General features: G+C 38.1%; 1 protein-coding gene across 1 annotated transcript in view; it reads left to right on the top strand.

Moving 5' to 3' along the window:
* Positions 1-19,139, top strand: part of agmo (alkylglycerol monooxygenase) — a 68,168-nt gene that overhangs the window by 37,842 nt on the left and 11,187 nt on the right. The window contains exons 5-12 of the mRNA XM_055197006.2: positions 114-209; positions 3,092-3,158; positions 5,132-5,197; positions 5,322-5,401; positions 8,040-8,174; positions 14,896-15,012; positions 16,196-16,278; positions 16,602-16,704. Coding sequence (XP_055052981.2) covers positions 114-209; positions 3,092-3,158; positions 5,132-5,197; positions 5,322-5,401; positions 8,040-8,174; positions 14,896-15,012; positions 16,196-16,278; positions 16,602-16,704 — 747 coding nt within the window. The remainder of the gene's footprint in view (positions 1-113; positions 210-3,091; positions 3,159-5,131; positions 5,198-5,321; positions 5,402-8,039; positions 8,175-14,895; positions 15,013-16,195; positions 16,279-16,601; positions 16,705-19,139) is intronic.

Below are 19,139 nucleotides of genomic sequence, written 5' to 3'. Positions count from 1 at the left end.
TTAACATCCAGCCAGTTTGGCAGAAAACTGTACATTATAGATTACTGTATGTAATGGATATCATTTAGTTTTAGTTGTGTAAGGTTGATTATATGATCTTTTTATTTTTTTAGGTGTTTTACCTTCCATTGGCGCTGGTGGTCCCTCCATCTATATTTGCTGTGCACATACAATTTAACCTTCTCTATCAGTTCTGGATCCATACCGAGGTATGACATCAGATCTATTTTATATTTCAGTGGAGTGCTTTTGTTTTCCCTAAAATGTGGTTTCTAATGTCCCGACCTTTAAGAGGCACGTTACGAAATAAATTGAAAACGTTCTTGATCTTGACTGTTGATCTTGAAGAGTAAAGAGTTTGTTTCGGTCTGTCACATAGGATCTTAAAACTTTAATTAGACATATTTAAAACTGAGCTTTTCCAAAGGATTTTTTATTGCTTGGAGTTTGCTCTTTCATTGCTCAGGAGACGTAATGTATTTCTCGTGCTTGTTTCTTTAAAAGTGGCATAGGAAGATAAATAGACACATATAAATAAATGTTTTAGAATTTGATGAGAAATATATTTAGATATATTTATATTTATTTATTTATTTATTTATTTTTCAGTAGAAAATCTCTACTTGTCTACAGTAGATTGAGATATTTATCTTTCCTATAGGTTTGTAAGTTATGTTTTTAAGCTTTTGGCCTTTATGTAGACAGCACAGTAAAGAGTAGACAGGAAAGTGTTGGATAGAGATGGGGGAGTAGGATCGGCAAAAGACTGGAACCGAATTTGGGTTGCCATGAGCACACTGGTGCTATATGCGCATGGCCTCTGCCCTTAAAGGATTAGTCTATTTTCTTTAAAAAAATCCAGACAATTTACTCACCAACATGTCATCCAAAATGTTGATGTGTGTCTTTGTTCAGTCGAGAAGAAATTATGTTTTTTGAGGGAAACATTCCAGGATTTTTCTCAATTAAATGGACTTTAATGGACCCCAACACTTAACAGTTTTAATGCAGTTTAAAATAGCAGTTTCAAAGGCATCTAAACGATACCAAACGAGACATAAGGGTCTTATCTAGCAAAACGATTGTCATTTTTGACAAGAAAAATAAAAATATGCACTTTTTAACCACAACTTCTCGTCTTCCTCGGGTCGTGTGATGCGCCAGCGTGACCTCACGTAATTGCGTAATGCTGTGGAAATGTCACGTGTTACATATATGAAACGCACATTTGCGGACCATTTTAAAGAATAAACTGAACAGTCCTCTTTCTCCACACTTGTAAACACTGGGGCGTAGTTTCGCATACGTCATCCGTGACCTCTTGACGTGATGACGTATTACGTGAGGTCACGCTGGCGCGTCACACGACCGGAAGAAGACGAGAAGTTTTGGTTTAAAAGTGCATCTTTTTTATTTTTCTTGCCAAAAATGACAATCGTTTCGCTAGATAAGACTCTCGTTTAGAGTCCTTGTAAACTGCAATTTTAAACTGCATTAAAACTGTTAAGTGTTGGGGTCCATTAAAGTCCATTAAAATGAGAAAAATCCTGGAATGTTTTACTCAAAAAACATAACTTCTCTACTGAAGAAAGAAAGACATCAACATTTTGGAATGACATGGTGGTGAGTAAATTATTAGGATTTTTTTTAAGAAAAAGGACTAATCCTTTAACACAATTTGCGAGCATCCATTCAGGTTTTAGCTGTATTTGAAAGTTGAGAGAGACAGCAGCTTTTTCACAAGTGGGCACGGTTTCAGCGCTAACAGCGGGCACGCCCCAATGCTTAAGGGTCAAAAATGCCGCCTCTTATTCCAAGATTTTGATAACTTATTTTACTGTATTTTCTTGCCGTTTTTTCCATACTTCAAATTTAATTAGGTGGTTAATAACACATTTTTCTGTGGTGTGACAAACTCACATTTAATATCTGACTTTATAGGGACTTTAATATCTCAAGTAATGAGTCTTTATGAAATATTTTAAACAGAAGCAACTTTACTTTTACTATGTAAGTGGGCTATATTATCAACTCTACATATGGGGAAATGGCTTTGAATCATTTCCATCTTGTAGGGCTCTATTAGTGAAAACCGTCTACACGTCTCCAATTTTCTGAAGGGTATAATTTATGCTCTTTTATGGACTTTTTTTGATGTCACGTAATTTATTGGCGTCAAATTCCCAGTCCTGATCCAACATCAGAACACAAGTCGAGTTGTAAGGGAGCTCCTTTCATTCAAGATAAAATTCAGCTGTTGCCAAACCTCTCATTACATGAAAATAATGGCCCGTTCAAATGTGGTGGTCACTTTCGCCGTTCCCATTTTGCAGATGTCAAGAATCAAACGCTCAAGTAAGAATCCTGATGGTTAGTCCCAGCACCTGTGCGATATATACCTCACATCTAAAACTAAAAAAGATGTTTATCCTAAGAAAATAGTGCTTGGAAAGCTCCTGTGCATTTAATTGACCAAAAAGCCTGCGTGATGAGGAGCAAACGTACAGTAGTTATGGGTGTGGGATTATCAGACTTGCTGGCTTCTTCATAGTTTTTTCTGTGTGACTCCCGCTCCATGTTTGCATTGCTCCAATCTATAAATATTGTTCTTTCTTCTATTTGGAAATTTGGCCTCTTGCTTTTTCCGTAGTTAGCGGAGTTTCAACCAAGCTCATCACATAAGAAAACACCACGTATTAATGATGTCTCCGAATACATTTGCAAACATGTGAACCGTTCAAGGTTCCATCATCCCTAAAGAGAACATTTCTAAGACACAATAGGCCAAGATAAAGACAAGGTACTCAATGGGGAAAATTAATCATGTACTGGATGCAAGACTAATATTACGATTTGGTCTGCCTGTCTGTATGAAAAATGTGACGGGCGGACAATGGGCTAACCCGTGTCCATTTGTCTTCTGTTGTGTTTTGCATGTGTTTTACATGCGTAAGAATGGATCATTTTCCATTGACTTTCTTTTAAATGGAAGGAAATGGTTATCAGCAGGGTTAATGTGATGATATGATATTAACTGTCCTTGTAAGATGATTATCTCTGACCCTGTTCAACTGCATGTTTACATTATTAGCTGGTCAAAGATCTCGGGCCTCTGGAGTGGATTTTAAATACTCCCAGCCACCACAGAGTTCACCATGGTAAGCAGTATTACCCTTTGACAGCACAGTTAGTTTTTCCCACAATGCACTGGTGTTTTTTTGTAGTTTATGATTGTGAGCCATATCAGACATGTACTTTGTCACGGAGATGATGTTGTACAAGCATTGAAACTTTCTTTTGACCCGACACTGTTACTGATACTGTTACTACACTCTTTAGTTACAGAAAGGCAATGTATGCATATTTATTGCATTGCTATTATGGCATACAGCAGATAAGAGTTGCTGACAATTAGCGTAAATGCATGCAAAGGGGTAAAAGGCTGTTTAAAGTGCATACGTTCAATCAAAGACATGCAGATCATGCAGCAGAATTCAACCAATCCTTGCACTAAAACTGAAGTGTGTGACTATGCAAGTTAGTTTAAAGCTGCAGTCGCAACTTTTTGGGTGAAAATAAACAAAGTTATTGAGCAAGATCAAGTACATACTATAAACAATAATTATTTGTAATCTGAGCTGTTTGATTAGTTTTTGCAAAGTTTTTGTTAATATAAGTACATACTTTATCTCCTGCTATTTTATGTTTTGAACAGAGATGGCGATAGAGAGGCAAAAGTCACAAACTTCAGCTTTAAAGTGACATTTCACTTTAAAAAAAAAAAAAATACTAATTTTCCAGTTCCCCCAGGGCAGTGCTTCTCAAATAGTGGGGTGGGACCCCCAGGGGGGGCTCGAAGCGACACCAGGGGGGGCGCGTGAGACCCAGGGAAAATACTTTTTCAGATAGTGATTTTTTTGCACCGTCACTTAAAGACATTACACCCCAAACACTACGTAATAATGCCGCTTGAGTTTTTTATTATTATTTATTGATAATATTTAATTTAATTTTTCAGTATTAAATGGTCAAAAAATATACTGTAAAAAAGGATTGATTTATTTTATTTCAAGCAAATTGATGCATTTTTAGTCTTTTCTGTTACAGACTAAAAAAACAATGTTAATAGGTGTTCTTTGTTGTAAGTTGATTGATATTTCTTTTTTTGTGTTTTCTTTAATGTTAATAAGGATACAATGTTTTGCAGATGTGTAATTTTATAGACAAATTAAACTATTTACAGTCGCAGCGGAGATTTGGGGGGGCGCGAAATGTTTACTTCTTCCTAGGGGGGGGGGGGGGGTTGACAGAAAATTATTGAGAAGCACTGCCCTAGAGTTACACATTTGATTTTTACTGTTTTGGAATCCATTCAGCTGATCTCCGGGTCTGGCGCTACCACTTTTAGCATAGCTTAGCATAATCCATTGAATCTGATTAGACCATTAGACCAAGAGTTTTGATATTTTTCATATTTAAAACTTGACTCTTCGGTAGTTACATCGTGTACTAAGAACAACGAAAAATTTAAAGTTGTGATTTTCTAGGCCGATGTGGCTAGGAATGTACTCTCATTCTGACGTAATAATCAAGGAATTTGCAGCCGAAAATAGTCCCCTTATAGTAACTTTCAATGGCAGGGGACTATTTTTGGGCAGTGCGTAATATCACTGCGCCTGCTGCAGCCATGTTACATCAGCAAATTCCTTGATTATTAGGCCAGAATGAGAGTAAAGTTCCTAGCCATATCTGCCTAGAAAATTCCAACTTTTGTCAGTTTTTTGTTGGTCTAAGTACACAATGTAACTGCAGAAGAGTCACGTTTTAAATAGGAAAAATATCAAAACTCTTTGGTCATTTTTGAGTGCAATGCTAATGGTCTAATCAGATGGATTATGCTAAGCTATGCTAAAAGTGGTAGCGCCAGACCCGGAGATCGGCTGGATGGATTCCAAAATGGTAAAAAGTAAATGTTTAACTCTAGGGGAGCTGGAAAATGAGTATATTTAAAAAAAGTGGAATGTCACTTTAAATTTATTTCATTAAATCCTCTCTGCATTGATTTACATTATGATATTGATTACATTATGTAATTGATCATTAACACTAACATGTGAAAATCCATCTGCAGGACGAAACCGATACTGTATTGATAAGAATTATGCGGGAATATTGATCATATGGGACAGGATGTTTGGTAAGTTCTGTGTGTTGTGTACACTATGCGGTTGATGACATTTTTGTCTGTTTTTACGAAATAGGCTAACATTAAATATATTTAAATAATGATGTGTATAATCTCTGCTCCTTTTCTATCATAGGTACATTTACTCCAGAAAGTGATAAAGTTATCTATGGTCTCACACACCCAATCAACACGTTTGACATCTGGTCTGTTGAGGTTGGTACACCATATGCAGATACAGGTGGAACAATTCTGGATTATACTTATGAGATTCATTAAAGGTGCAGTGTGTAATTTTTAGAAGGATCTCTTGACAGAAATGCAAAATAATATACAAAACTATATTATCAGGGGTGTAAAAAGACCTTTTATAATAAACCGTTATGTGTTTATTACCTTAGAACTGCACTGACCTTTTTATCTACATACACCAAGGGTCCCCTCACATGGAAGTCGCCATTTTGTACTGCCATTTTTCTACAGAAGCCTTTAACTGACACTTTTGTTTACTAAATTGTCTCCAACGATGGCATGTTTGTATGGTGGTGGCTACAATAGCTTCTCTATGTATTTCAAAAGCGAGGGGTGAGCAGTGGATTAAGCCATTGGTTGCGATTTGCAACCTCACCAATAGATGCCTCTAAAATTTACACACTGCACCTTTAAAATAATAAAATACTACTGATACTACTATACGGATACTACTACTGTAATTATGGTCAGTATCAGTGTTGCCAGATTTGATGGCAAATTTCACCCATTTGGGCGGTTTTGAGTTTGATATGGGGTAGAATTTGGTTTGGGTGGGTGGGCAAAATTTCAGATGGTTTGGGATCAGTTTGGTGGTTTTACCTTTAAAATAGGGCTGTCAAAAGATTAATTGCGATTAATCACATACAAAATAAAAGTTTTTTGCATACTTTATGTGTGCACTGTGTGTAATTATTTTATAAATAAAAATATACCTAAATAACATATTTTATTTTGTATGTGATTTATCGCGATTAATCTTTTGACAGCCCTACTTTAAACATATATATTTATATTTTATAAGCTAACTGGTTAACAAAGCCCAAGTGTGCATGTACTCCATATAATCAATCATTATGCGGTAATTAAACACACATGCCCACTGTAGAGTCGACTAGTGTTTATGGCGATGGTAAGTGCGCTTTTATCCAATCAAGCATGCAGAATAAAAAATATGCAGAAGTTAGGCAAAATAAAATAAAAGCACAGAGATTAATGGGCAAGTGATCCGTAGTATATAATATAAATATTATATGAAAATATTTTTATTTTACACATTGTATATTTATATAATAATCTTCAAAAATTCAAGCAACACTGTAAAAGTGCATAGTGTGGATAATATAGACGGTTTCATCGGACGCACGTGATACACGTCTGGATCCGAACTTTTCTTCCGGTTTCGTTTTTTTAATGGTCTGACTAGTTGCTAAACTGATCTCTTGAACAAATTCCTAGTCGAAAATAACAAATGTTTTGGTTTCCTAGGTAATCTGTGTGTTGTTTTTTTGCTTGTTATATAAATAAACTACATTTAAAGTACTTTGTTGTTATTTATTATTAGCGGAGTTTACCGGAAGTTACGTGCGGACAGCGACAGCCACTTGTTTATGTTGTTAAAACCGTCTATAACTTTGTATGTGCGAAGAAGAGCATACAGTAGATGCATGCTGTCCAAAGCAATGTTATGTTTTCGGATTTGACTGCTGCTGGTGTTGGTCACTATAGTATGGTTTAGTTATTGTGGCAGTTAAAATACTAAGCTAAATATTGATCAAACATTTTCAGCGGTTTGTTTGTGTTTTGGTGTATTTTGGCTGGAAAGCATCAGCTGTATCTGGCAACACTAATTTTGGTAACGCTTAAAATTTCCGATTTGTATTAAAAGTAAATTGAAGCTTTAGGAATTACTTAAAGGAAAAACTACTTTTTTAAGAATTACAGCTCTATTCCATATATGACAGTACATAGTGACCACAGTCTATGCTTCAAAACCACTGTTATAAAGTAAGTGAATAAGACACGTGTGCTTTCTTTCAAGTCTTCTAAGGTTTAAGTAAATTACAGACTTTGTATTTTTGAGTGGACTGTTTCTTTAAATGTCCCGGTTCAGGAATAATATTTTCCTGGGGCTGTTCCGGGGATAGCCCCTCTTTACTATGGAGTTACTGTGACATACATGGGGTTACAAGTCACTCCACACATTCTGTAAACAAATTATTCATTGTACATAAACAAATGGTTAAGATTAATTTGCCCCCTTCATTCTATCAAGAGCTTTGACTGCTAAAAATATCAACACGAGCAGATGAATTGGGCTTCACGTAATGTGTTCAAGCGTTTTGGACCGGCCTAATTTTAGAGATGTAAATATCTTGCCAGGGTCAATGTGAGCCGGGCCTCTCCTTACATTACTGGGCTAGTGGAAAAACCATGCTGTAACCATAACATTATTACTGCACTTTAAACAACCGGCTCAAGGGAAGTGAAAGAGTCCAGCAAAACCAAATGGAAGTTGTGTTTGATTATTTTTCTCTGTGCTTTCCTATAGTGACCCAGAGTAGGAGCTATCTAATGCGTGTGACAGAAAGCATGTAGACACAAGGACCACATGACAAAATGAACAATGTTTATGTTATGAAAATCGTGATTTCATAATTATTTTAAGGGCAAATTTACTGAAAATATAATATGAATCTATAGGATAATATTTCACATCCAATTTAAGTGAACAGTAACACAGCATCAAAGAGTTGAGTTAGTAATGGGTGTATGGAGCGTGTCATGTGTCATTAATGCACTCATTTCTCTTTTTCCTCTGAAGTTTCTTTATTACCCGTACCTGTGGCAGAGGTTCTGGGAAGCTGATGGAATTTCAAACAAGCTGTCCGTCATTTTTAAAGGCCCAGGCTGGACTCCAGGAAAACCGAGACTGGGAGACATTGCGGATATTCCCGAGGTGGGAACGTTTTTTTTTTTTTTTCATTTTAGGCAACGATATCAAGATGTTTCTTAGTCTGATAAAACGGGTGACAAAAGTGTTCAGTGTGATATTCAGAATTGACAATGTCTTAAATCAAACCCAATTCAGGAGGCAGAAGAATTTTAATTGAAAGAAATACATATAACTGCTTTAAGAAGGGGTGCTCCGATAAATGCCGATATACACTAATAATATGTGTCCGATAACTATTCTAAATCGCACAGCCGATATTATTCACAGCTATTTCATGTACTACGGCTTTTGATCAGTATGTCCTTATCGATCTGAAATCACTGTTAGTTTGAGGTGTTTAAAACATGCCTTTGAAAAAGCAACACTTGTCAAACACAATCATTATACATATTCCTTATTATCAGGAAAATACCTGAAAAGGTTTGAAGAACAGCAATATAAATATATCCTTAAGCCATTTCCTGGACCTGCGTGTGTATGATTTTTCGAGTTTCTGCACGAGACTGCCCTCTGACTTTTGGATGTAGCGGCATTTCAAAGTAATTCATTGAGAAGCATGAATAAAGGAATATTCCATTTTCTTAAAAGAAAAATCCAGATAATTTACTCACCACCATGTCATCCAAAATGTTGATGTCTTTCTTTGTTCAGTCGAGAAGAAATTATGTTTTTTGAGGAAAACATTGCAGGATTTTTCTCATTTTAATGGACTTTAATAGACACCAACAATCAACACTCAACTCAACACGCAACAGTTTTTTTCAACGGTGTTTCAAAGGACTATAAACAATCCCAAACGAGGCATAAGGGTCTTATCTAGCAAAACGATTGTCATTTTTGACAAGAAAAACAACAAATATACACCCCCAAAGCACAACTCCTCGTCTAGATCCAGTCGTGATGCGCCAGCGCGACCCCACGCAATACGCCATGACGTCAAGAGGTCACAGAAGACGAACGCGAAACTCCGCCCCAGTGTTTACAAGTGTGTTGAAAGAAGACCGTTCCTACGTTGTTGTACAGTATATCAACTGATACTAATTAATGTCTTTGTGTCAGTTTATTGTTTACAATGGTCCGCAAATGTGCGTTTTATATATGTAACACGTGACCTCCCTACGTCACTACGCATTTACGTTAGGTCGCGCTGGACCGGATCTAGACGAGAAGTTGTGCTTTAAAAGTGTATATTTGTATACTGTAAGCATTGAAGCAATAGCCATATTTTCCTTCCATTATCCTTAAAGAAATTGACTATAGCTCATATATGGGCTGGACGATATGGCAATAATTTATAGTGCCCATATACTGCTAAATTTTGGTTGGTACAGTATAAATCTGATAGCGGAATGAATGTTAAAAAAGCCTTGTGATAAACTGCAAAGAATGCCCACAATGAATGTCTGTACTTACAAACATCTGAACAAATGTACTTACAAACATTTGGAAAGTCTATAAAGCCTCCTCCTATAAAACAATATAATAATAAAAAAAATTGTATAAATAAATGAATGTTCATCTTTAACTCTTTCCCCATCATTGACGAGTTATCTCGTCAATTAAGAGAAAAAATTTGCATGGAAAAAAACGTGTTACTGATGAGTTTTTATGTTAATATGTAATACCGTGTTTATCCACTGAAAAATTATTTACTAATTTTAAACTCTGTGTATGTTTTGATAATCGTTCTGAATCTGATCTCTAACAAAATTCCTTTACAAAAATGCAATAATTTTTAGCTTTTTCATAAAAATTGTATTTTTCAAAGAAAAATACCTATATTTAAGAGTTTATAAGCAGAGAAAACAATATAGATAGGATTAAACATCCCCCCCCCCATTTTGTTTGTTTATTTAAAAGCAGAGGGTCTTTCTTTCATTTGATATATTTGTATGTTTATATATTTTTAGAAGAAAATGTTCCTAGAAGGCATTTTGTGAACTTTTGTGAAAAACACAAAAAATGCTAGCGGACAACTTTAAAAAAACGGCTGGCGGGGAATGAGTTTAGTCTCCATACAAAATTAAATGTAAACTCACTGACAAATAAACATAAAGACTTTAAAACAGTCAGTGATAAATGCTGTAATGCAGGGGTCTCAAACTAATGGATTTCTTTAGTCAAAGTATTGATGATCAGTTAGCTATTAATGTGTGGGAAAAATATTAATAAATAGCTTAAGTGAAAGTGACCCTAAAACTTTTGAATGGTAGTAGGCTATATAATGTTACAATGTTACCGTAGCACGCTTTGGAAGGAAGAAGCACCTTGACCCGCATTTAACGCGTGTTTTTAGATGTGACATGTAAACGGCCACGGGACACTGTAATGTATATCGAATCACCATATCACAGTTATTGAAAAAAACTATAAAATATAGCAAAATATATTGATATCGAATTATTGTCCAGCCCGAGCTCAGACTATTGATTATAACAAGCATTTCAAGTCTCTGTATGATTACGCACTGTAGTTTTTTCGTAGATTTTCAAAGTGAGTTATCTCTACCTGTTTGTTTGGCCAGTGGCAGCAAGGGGATGATTTGGGAAACGGTTATTATTTCTAAAATTCACAAATACTTTATACATCATCTTAAATTGGGAACTTACTTGTCAGAAATCAACTTTCTGGTCATTTACTACCTGCAGCTTTTGAAGCATGAAAATAAAATTTCCCAAATGACTCACTGAGTTCTCATATAAAAACAGACTCACGTTTCAGACAGTCTTTACAAGTGTGTGCTGATGCCAAATTGGTCTTAACAGCCTTTTGCGGACCAAAGAACAATAGTCTTATTTTCACTCGCAAGCTTTCTTTGGGCCGGATCAAACAGTCGGCCTGCAACAAGGTGGTTTTGATGTCTTCTCATCATGAGAACGGCGGTTTGCTTTGAAAATGTCTGACTGTGCCACATAACAGTTTCACACACTCTCTCTCTCTTTCCTTTCTCAGTTTCAGTCACAATATTACAATTAAAGCCACCTCAAAGTGAGCCCTGGTGATCCTAAGCATGTGGAGAGTGTAGGAATTTGACAGAAATATCTTGAAAGGACCATGGTGATGAAGACTAGGGTGTGCCTGTTGTTTCTCCTGTGGAGAAGCGGGCGTGAGGGAGGCAGGCCGGGTTGGATGTGTTGATTTCTGAGGGAAAGCAGAACGCCGTGTTGGTGGAGCCACCAGAGTTTCTGGTGTGAGGAAAACCCACACATGACTGGAGCTAAAACTCAGGAATGCTTAAAAAATCAATGCTGGTCAAATTCTTAATGAATCATGTATGAAAAAACTGTGATGTATGGAGAAATGTTATGTTAGGTCGCAATCCAAAGAGTGATGCAGTTGTCTAATGTACTGTGGTTTTAGGTTGAATTATTGTATAGCTCATATATATATATATGTGTGTGTGTGTGTGTGTGTGTGTACCTGGTAATTATCACGTTGTGAGGACCAATTGTCCCCACAATGATAGGAATACCAGTGTTTTTGTGACCTTGTGGGGACATTTTGATGTCCCCATGAGGAAACAAGCTTATAAATCAAACAAAATGATGTTTCTTGAAAATGTGAAGTATCAGAAAGTTTTCTGTGATGGTTGGGGTTAGGGAATGGGGTAGGTAAGGGGAATAGAATATACAGTTTGTACGGTATAAAATGCATTATGTCTATGGACTGTCCCCACAAAACATGAAAACCAGAATACGTGTGTGTGTGTGGGTGTGTGTGTGTGTGTGTGTGTGTGTGTGTACAGTACTGTGCAAAAGTCTCGGACCACCAAGCCACAATTAGATTTGTTTTTTTTGCAATGTTATAGTGATCATATATAATTGCTTCTTAGTTTCTTTAATAGAATACATCCAGAAGATACAGGAAATGTATTGAGCAGTAGCAGGAAACTGCAGGATCTCTTATTGTGGGTTCACACCAGACGCATTTAAGGCGTTAAATAGGCGTCTACCGCGCGTAGTTGGACGCTTGAACATTTTGAGTGTACTCGCTTCATTCGTGCGTTAAAGCCGCATGTGAATTTTAGTCATCGAGACACTCACGCAGAAATTTGCGTTATGGGAGAGGGTTCTGTGACTCCGCTCACTTCCTGTAATTACATCACTACTAGAGCAAGCCAAAGTTTAGATTTTTCAACTCGCGCGTTTCCCGCAGCAAAGCTCAATTTGCGTCATTCGCATGAACTAGACATGTGGGATTTAACTTCTTGTCATGCACATTTTTCGCTCGAGTTGAATATTTCCACTTGGGCGAAGACGCATTTGAGGCGAATAGCGCTTGTTTTCGCAGCAAACGTGCTGCCCATATCGCGTCATTCGCATCGGCCCACGTGAGGACACGTCTGATCGCGTCTTTGCATTGACTTTCTACTCGCGCAAATCATTGGACTCCCATCTGGTGTGAACCCACAGTAATGCTACGTACACACCAAACGCGGGGCATCGCGTTACTCACTCTAGATTACTCACAGGATTTAACTTCGTGTCATGCAAATTTTTCGCTCAAGTTGAATATTTTCAACTTGGCGAAGACGCGCTTGAGGCAAAAAGCGTGTGTTTTCCCGGGGCAAACGCGCTGCCAATATCTCGTCATTTGCATCGCTTCACCTGAGGACACGTCTGATCGCGTCTTTGCATTGACTTTCTACTCGCGCAAATAATTGGACTCGCGTCTGGTGTGAACCCACAGTAATGCTGTGTACACACCAAACGTGGGGCATCGCGTTACTCGCTCTAGATTACTCGCGGGATTTAACTTCATGTCATGCAAATTTTCTGCTCGAGTCGAATATTTTCAACTTGGCGAAGATGCATTTGAGGCGAATAGCATGTGTTTTCACAGCAAACGCGCCGCCCATATCGCATCATTCGCATTGCCGCACGCGAGGGCACATCTGATCGTGTCTTTGCATTGACTTTCTACTCGCGCAAATCGTTGAACTCGCGTCTGGTGTGAACCCACAGTAATGCTACATACAAACCAAACACAGGGCATCACGTTACTCGCTTTAGATTACTCGCGGGATTTAACTTCGTGTCATGCACATTTTTTGCTCGAGTTGAATATTTCCACTTGGGCGAAGACGCGTTTGAGGCGAATAGCGCTTGTTTTCGCGGCAAACACGTGCCCATATCGCGTCATTCGCATCGGCCCACGTGAGGACGCGTCTGATCGTGTCTTTGCATTGACTTTCTACTCGCGCAAATCGTTGAACTCGCGTCTGGTGTGAACCCACAGTAATGCTACGTACACAACAAACATGGGGCATCGCGTTACTCGCTCTAGATTACTCGCGGGATTTAACTTCGTGTCATGCGAATTTTTCGCTCAAGTTGAATAGTTTCAACTTGGTGAAGACGCGTTTGAGGCGTGTGTTTTCGCAGCAAACGCGCCGCCCATATCGCATCATTCGCATCGCCCCACGCGAGGACGCATCTGATCGCATCTGATTGCATCTTTGCATTAACTTTCCACTCGCGCAAATTGTTGAACTCGCATCTGGTGTGAACCCACAGTAATGCTACGTACACACCAAACGCGGGGCATCGCGTTACTCGCTCTAGATCACTCACGGGATTTAACTTTGTGCCATGCAAATTTTTCGCTCGAGTTGTATATTTTCAACTGACGCGTTTGAGGTGAATAGCGCGTGTTTTTGCAGCAAACGTGCCGCCCATATCGCGTAATTTGCATCACCCCACGCGAGGACGCATCTGATCGCGTCTGATTGCATCTTTGCATTAACTTTCTACTCTCGCAAATTGTTGAACACGCATCTGGTGTGAACCCACAGAAATGCTACGTACACACCAAACGCGGGGCATCGCGTTACTCGCTCTAGATTATTTGCGGGATTTTTCAACTTGGGTGAAGACGCGTTTGAGGTGAATAGCACTTGTTTTCGCAGTAAACGTGCAGCCCATATCACGTCATTCGCATCGCCCCACGCGAGGACACGTCTGATTGCGTCTTTGCATTGACTTTCTACTCGCGCAAATTGTTGAACTCGCGTCTGGTTTGAACCCACAGTAATGCCGCCGCGCTAAATGCCTCATTCGCGTCACGAGACCTCCAGACGCATGTCAACGCGTCTTTACATTGACTTAACATTGAAATCACTCGTGCTTGACGCCTCTACCATGGCTGGTGTGAACACAGCATTAAACCTAAATAAAATTAAATCCTAATTTTAAAGAAATAGTCTTTTTACTTCATTCTGCTCAAAAACGCTCAAGATGTGTTTAATGCCAAGAGAGGTCACACTAAACACAGACGATGCCTAAAGAAGACATTTAGTCCTGAAAATTAAAAAATTTTTTTTTTTTACATATTTCCTGTATTTTCTGTTTGTATCTTAATAAAATAAATTGAAAAGTAAATATAGATGGACATTAAAACTTCTAAAACAGCAGGTCTGGTGGTGGTGGTGGCTTGAGACTTTTGCACAGTACTGTATATGTACTTTATTACATAATAACAAATTAGATTTTATTCTGATATTATTCATGGTTACTATGTTGTTGAGTTATGCCACTCAGGTTAATGCATTCACTTACAATAATCTGAAGAAAATTCTTGTCCATGTAGATAAAGTCATTTTTACTTTGCTATATATTGGTGTCCGAGTCTTCTGTGGTAAAAGCGATGTTATCTATTTTTTTTACATAATACATTGGCCTAACATCTTTGTCTAAAAATGAAAAATGTGCTTTTTTCCAAACAGATTACAGGAGAAGAAAAGCCCTATGCTCCCGAATGGTCCCCTGTGTTGCAAGCCTACGTATTCCTACACTTCTTACTTCTGCTGGGTGTCTATGACAACTTGTTAACAGAACAAGCGGTGGGTAACTTAAATCCACATTAGATTTTCTTTGTAGTCTTCCAGAAGTGTGTACCACTGAAACACCAAGGCCATCATCTGTACCTCATCTTTCATTGTCATCTACGGCGTCTTTAATTTGGCGTATGGTTAATGCTACTATCAACCTCAGTCCCTCTTTCATTAACTTAAACGTTTCTCTAATAATAAGGCCTTGGGCTTGTTGAACACAGACAGGCTACTTTTAAGTAAACTTTGTCTATTATTTTTCATCTCCCCCCTTTATGTTCTGTTACCCTTGTCCGTTGTCCTTGGAAGTCTACGTTCCCCAGGCATACTTTTGGTTAGCCGAAATGTGCCGCCCCACCCTGCCTCCCCAATGAAATGCAACGGTCTGTTTTCTCATGGTTTCTACCTCTGCGGTTCTCCCTTAGTTGTGGCTTTCGGAGAAGTGTCCCCTGGATATCTCTCCTAAGCTACGCCGGCCAATAAAACAACTGTATACAACCAATACAAATCCTTAGAGAGGCAAGCTGACCAATTTCTCAGCCCCTTTTGCATCCAAGAAAAATATCAAATCTCTTGTGGGCTTGGCAATAAATAACGTACAAATTGTTTGTATTTGCATCTTCTTCTACTAACAAGTTTAGCTGCTGTCCAGTCTACTGTAGCAAAAATGCTAATTGTTTCTCCTGCCCTCTTGCTCTGTTTTTATTGAAACTGGATATGAAAAGGCTTAAAAAATTAACAAATCAAAACAGACTTTTTCCTCCTTTTTTTAATTGTGAAAAATGAGCTAGCTCTTTAGGGCTGAGGTCTGGGATCTGGATCCTGTCTGGTGTCACACAGGGAAAAGTTGGTAATTATTCGCCGGTGTCATATTAGAAAGTTATGAGGTCACTTACTTGACTTGAACACTGCTCAGTAATGTGGGTTAGCAAGGCCAAATAAACTTCATTAACACCGTTCCATATGTTAAGGTTTAAATTATGAACAGATTATGATTATATTTTGCTCAGTGTAAATCTGGCCATAGAGGTGTGAACATTCAGACTGCTGTTAATGTTTGCCTTCTGGATGTAATTTTACTGTCCTGCTGCTTACATTTGTTAGATTCATTTTATTCAGAGATCATATTTAATTTATAAAACAAAAAGAGTATTACTGTGATGTCACGACTGTATACCGTTTATTTGTCCTGTAGATACTCTCTGAGATGGCTGTAATCCTGATGACCGTTTATGTATTACTTTCCCTGACATCCCTTGGGTTCATTATGGACCAGAGGTATGTCTCATCTATCCATTGTATGTCTATAGTAAATAGGGCTGCACAATTAATCGAAAGATTAATCGGGATTACAGTAACGGGTGAGACAATTACATAATCGCCAAAAATCGTGCCATTTCTGTGTGTTTGGGCACCAATTACAGTGGTAAATCAGATCAAAACTTCAATGTAAAAATATATTAATCGTCAATAACAATCGCAATTACAATTTCAAGGTGAATCATCGAAAGTTATGGTTTTCGTCAAAATCGTGCAGCCCTAATAGTAAACATGCATGTCATCATTTATTTTCAGTTAGTAATGTGTCTCATGTCTTGCAGGGCTGATTCTGCCGGGTGGGAAATGCTGAGATGTTTTCTTTTAATGGCACTTTATCGGTTTGGTTACATTAGGACTCTGGACGTCTTGGCTTTTGTAACTGAGGTATGATTGATTGACGGTTACACTACATTAGCATATACTGTAATACAGTGAGGAAAATAAGTATTTGAACACCCTGCTATTTTGCAAGTTCTCCCACTTAGAAATCATGAAGGTTTCTGAAATTGTCATTGTAGGTGCATGTCCACTGTGAGAGACATAATCTTAAAAAAAATCCAGAAATCACAACGTATGATTTTTTTGACTATGTATTTGTGTGATACAGCTGCAAATGGGTATTTGAACACCGGTCTATCAGCTAGAATTCTGATCTTCAAAGATCTGTTAGTCTGTCTTTAAAATGTCCACCTCAACTCCATTTATTATCCTAAATTGTTTGAGGTCGTTAGCTGCATAAAGACACCTGTCCACCCCATACAATCAGTAAGAATCCAACTACTAACATGGCCAAGACCAAAGAGCTGTCCAAAGACACTATAGAGACAAAATTGTACACCTCCACAGGGCTGGAAATGGCTACGTGGAAATTGCCAAGCAGCTTGGTGAAAAAGGTCAACTGTTGGAGCAATCATTAGAAAATGGAAGAAGCTAAACATGACTGTCAATCTCCCGCGGACTGGGCTCCATGCAAGATCTCACCTCGTGGGGTCTCAATGACCGTAAGAAAGGTGAGAAATCAGCCCAGAACTACACAGGAGAAGCTGGTCAATGAGCTGAAAAGAGCTGGGACCACCGTTTCCAAGGTTACTGTTGGTAATACACTAAGATGTCATGGTTTGAAATCATGCATGGCACGGAATGTTCCCCTGCTTAAACCAGCACATGTCCAGGCCCGTCTTAAGTTTGCCAATGACCATTTGAATGATCCAGAGGAGTCATGGGAGAAAGTCATGTGGTCAGATGAGACCAAAATAGAATGTTTTGGTCATAATTCCACTAAATGTGTTTGGAGGAAGAAGAATGATGAGTGCCATCCCAAAAACACCATCCCTATTGTAAAGCATCGGGGTGGTAGCATCATGCTTTGGGGGTGTTTTTCTGCACATGGGACAGGGTGACTGCACTTTATTAAGGAGAGGATGACCGGGGCCATGTATTATGAGATTTTGGGGAACAACCTCCTTCCCTCAGACAGAGCATTGAAGATTGGTCGAGGCTGGGTATTCCAACATTACAATGACCCGAAACACACAGCCAGGATAACCAAGGAGTGGCTCTGTAAGAAGCATATCAAGGTTCTGGCGTGGCCTAGCCAGTCTCCAGACCAAACCCAATAAAGAATCTTTGGAGGGAGCTCAAACTCCATGTTTCTCAGCAACAGGCCAGAAACCTGACTGATCTAGAGAAGATCTGTGTGGAGGAGTGGGTCAAAATCCCTCCTGCAGTGTGTGCAAACCTGGTGAAAAACTGCAGGAAACGTTTGACCTCTTTAATTGCAAACAAAGGCTACTGTACCAAATATTAACTTTGATTTTCTCAGGTGTTCAAATACTTATTTGCAGCTGTATCATACAAATAAATAGTTAAAAAAATCATACATTGTGAATACTTATTTTCCTCACTGTATATATAGCTGGGAATCACATTAAATTATTGCATGAATTATGCACAGCTCTTTCATGTATTACGGCTCTTTGATCACGTTTAAGTCCTTATCAATCTAAAATCACTATGAGTTTGAGTCGTTTATAACATGCTTTTGAAAAAGCAACCCTCGTCAAACATAATTATTATAAATATTCTTTATTATCATGAAAATACCTAAAAAGGTTTAATGAACAGCAATATAAATATGCTTACAGGCATATTTTGTGGATCTGCATGTGTAAATGGTACTTTTTCTGTGGCGCATATGAGTTTCTGCACGAGAGCGCCCTCTGGGTTTTGGATGTAGCGGCATTTCACCGTAATTCATTAAGAAGCATTACAAGCAGAATTGCATGATTTATCGTCCCAGCCCTTGTAATCTATAAATACAGTATATGAAGAGCTCATATGCTCCTAAATGCCACCTTTATCAAAAATTTGATAATTAAGTTGACCGAATGCTCTCTGCACGTATTATACGTTCATCATATACTTTTGCTTTAAACCCTGCTTAATCCTGGACTCAGGCAGTTCAGAAATAGTTTGTTGGAAAATCTATAAAACACATGACAAATGTTTAGCAAAGTCCACTAAGTGCACAAAGAAAAATAATTGGATGTACATTGGTGCAAATACAAGTTGGTGCAAAAGGTTTTTAACTCGATTAAAGGAGGTTTACGAAAATACATGTACCGAAGTGAAATTTGTGAAAATGAAGCATTTCAATTTCTGACTAATAACCGTTTCATTGCCATTAAAGTGAAATAACTGAACCTGAGTCTGTATGAAAATGCTTATTTACAAGAAAATATGTCAGACACACTTACTGTGCGTTCACACCAGACGCGGTAGAGGCGGCAAAAACTCGCTATTCGCGCGTAGTTGGACGC

The sequence above is a fragment of the Misgurnus anguillicaudatus genome, chromosome 24 (genome assembly GCF_027580225.2).
Source record: "Misgurnus anguillicaudatus chromosome 24, ASM2758022v2, whole genome shotgun sequence".
Classification (NCBI taxonomy): domain Eukaryota; kingdom Metazoa; phylum Chordata; class Actinopteri; order Cypriniformes; family Cobitidae; genus Misgurnus; species Misgurnus anguillicaudatus.
This window is presented reverse-complemented; position numbering and strand designations above follow the sequence as displayed.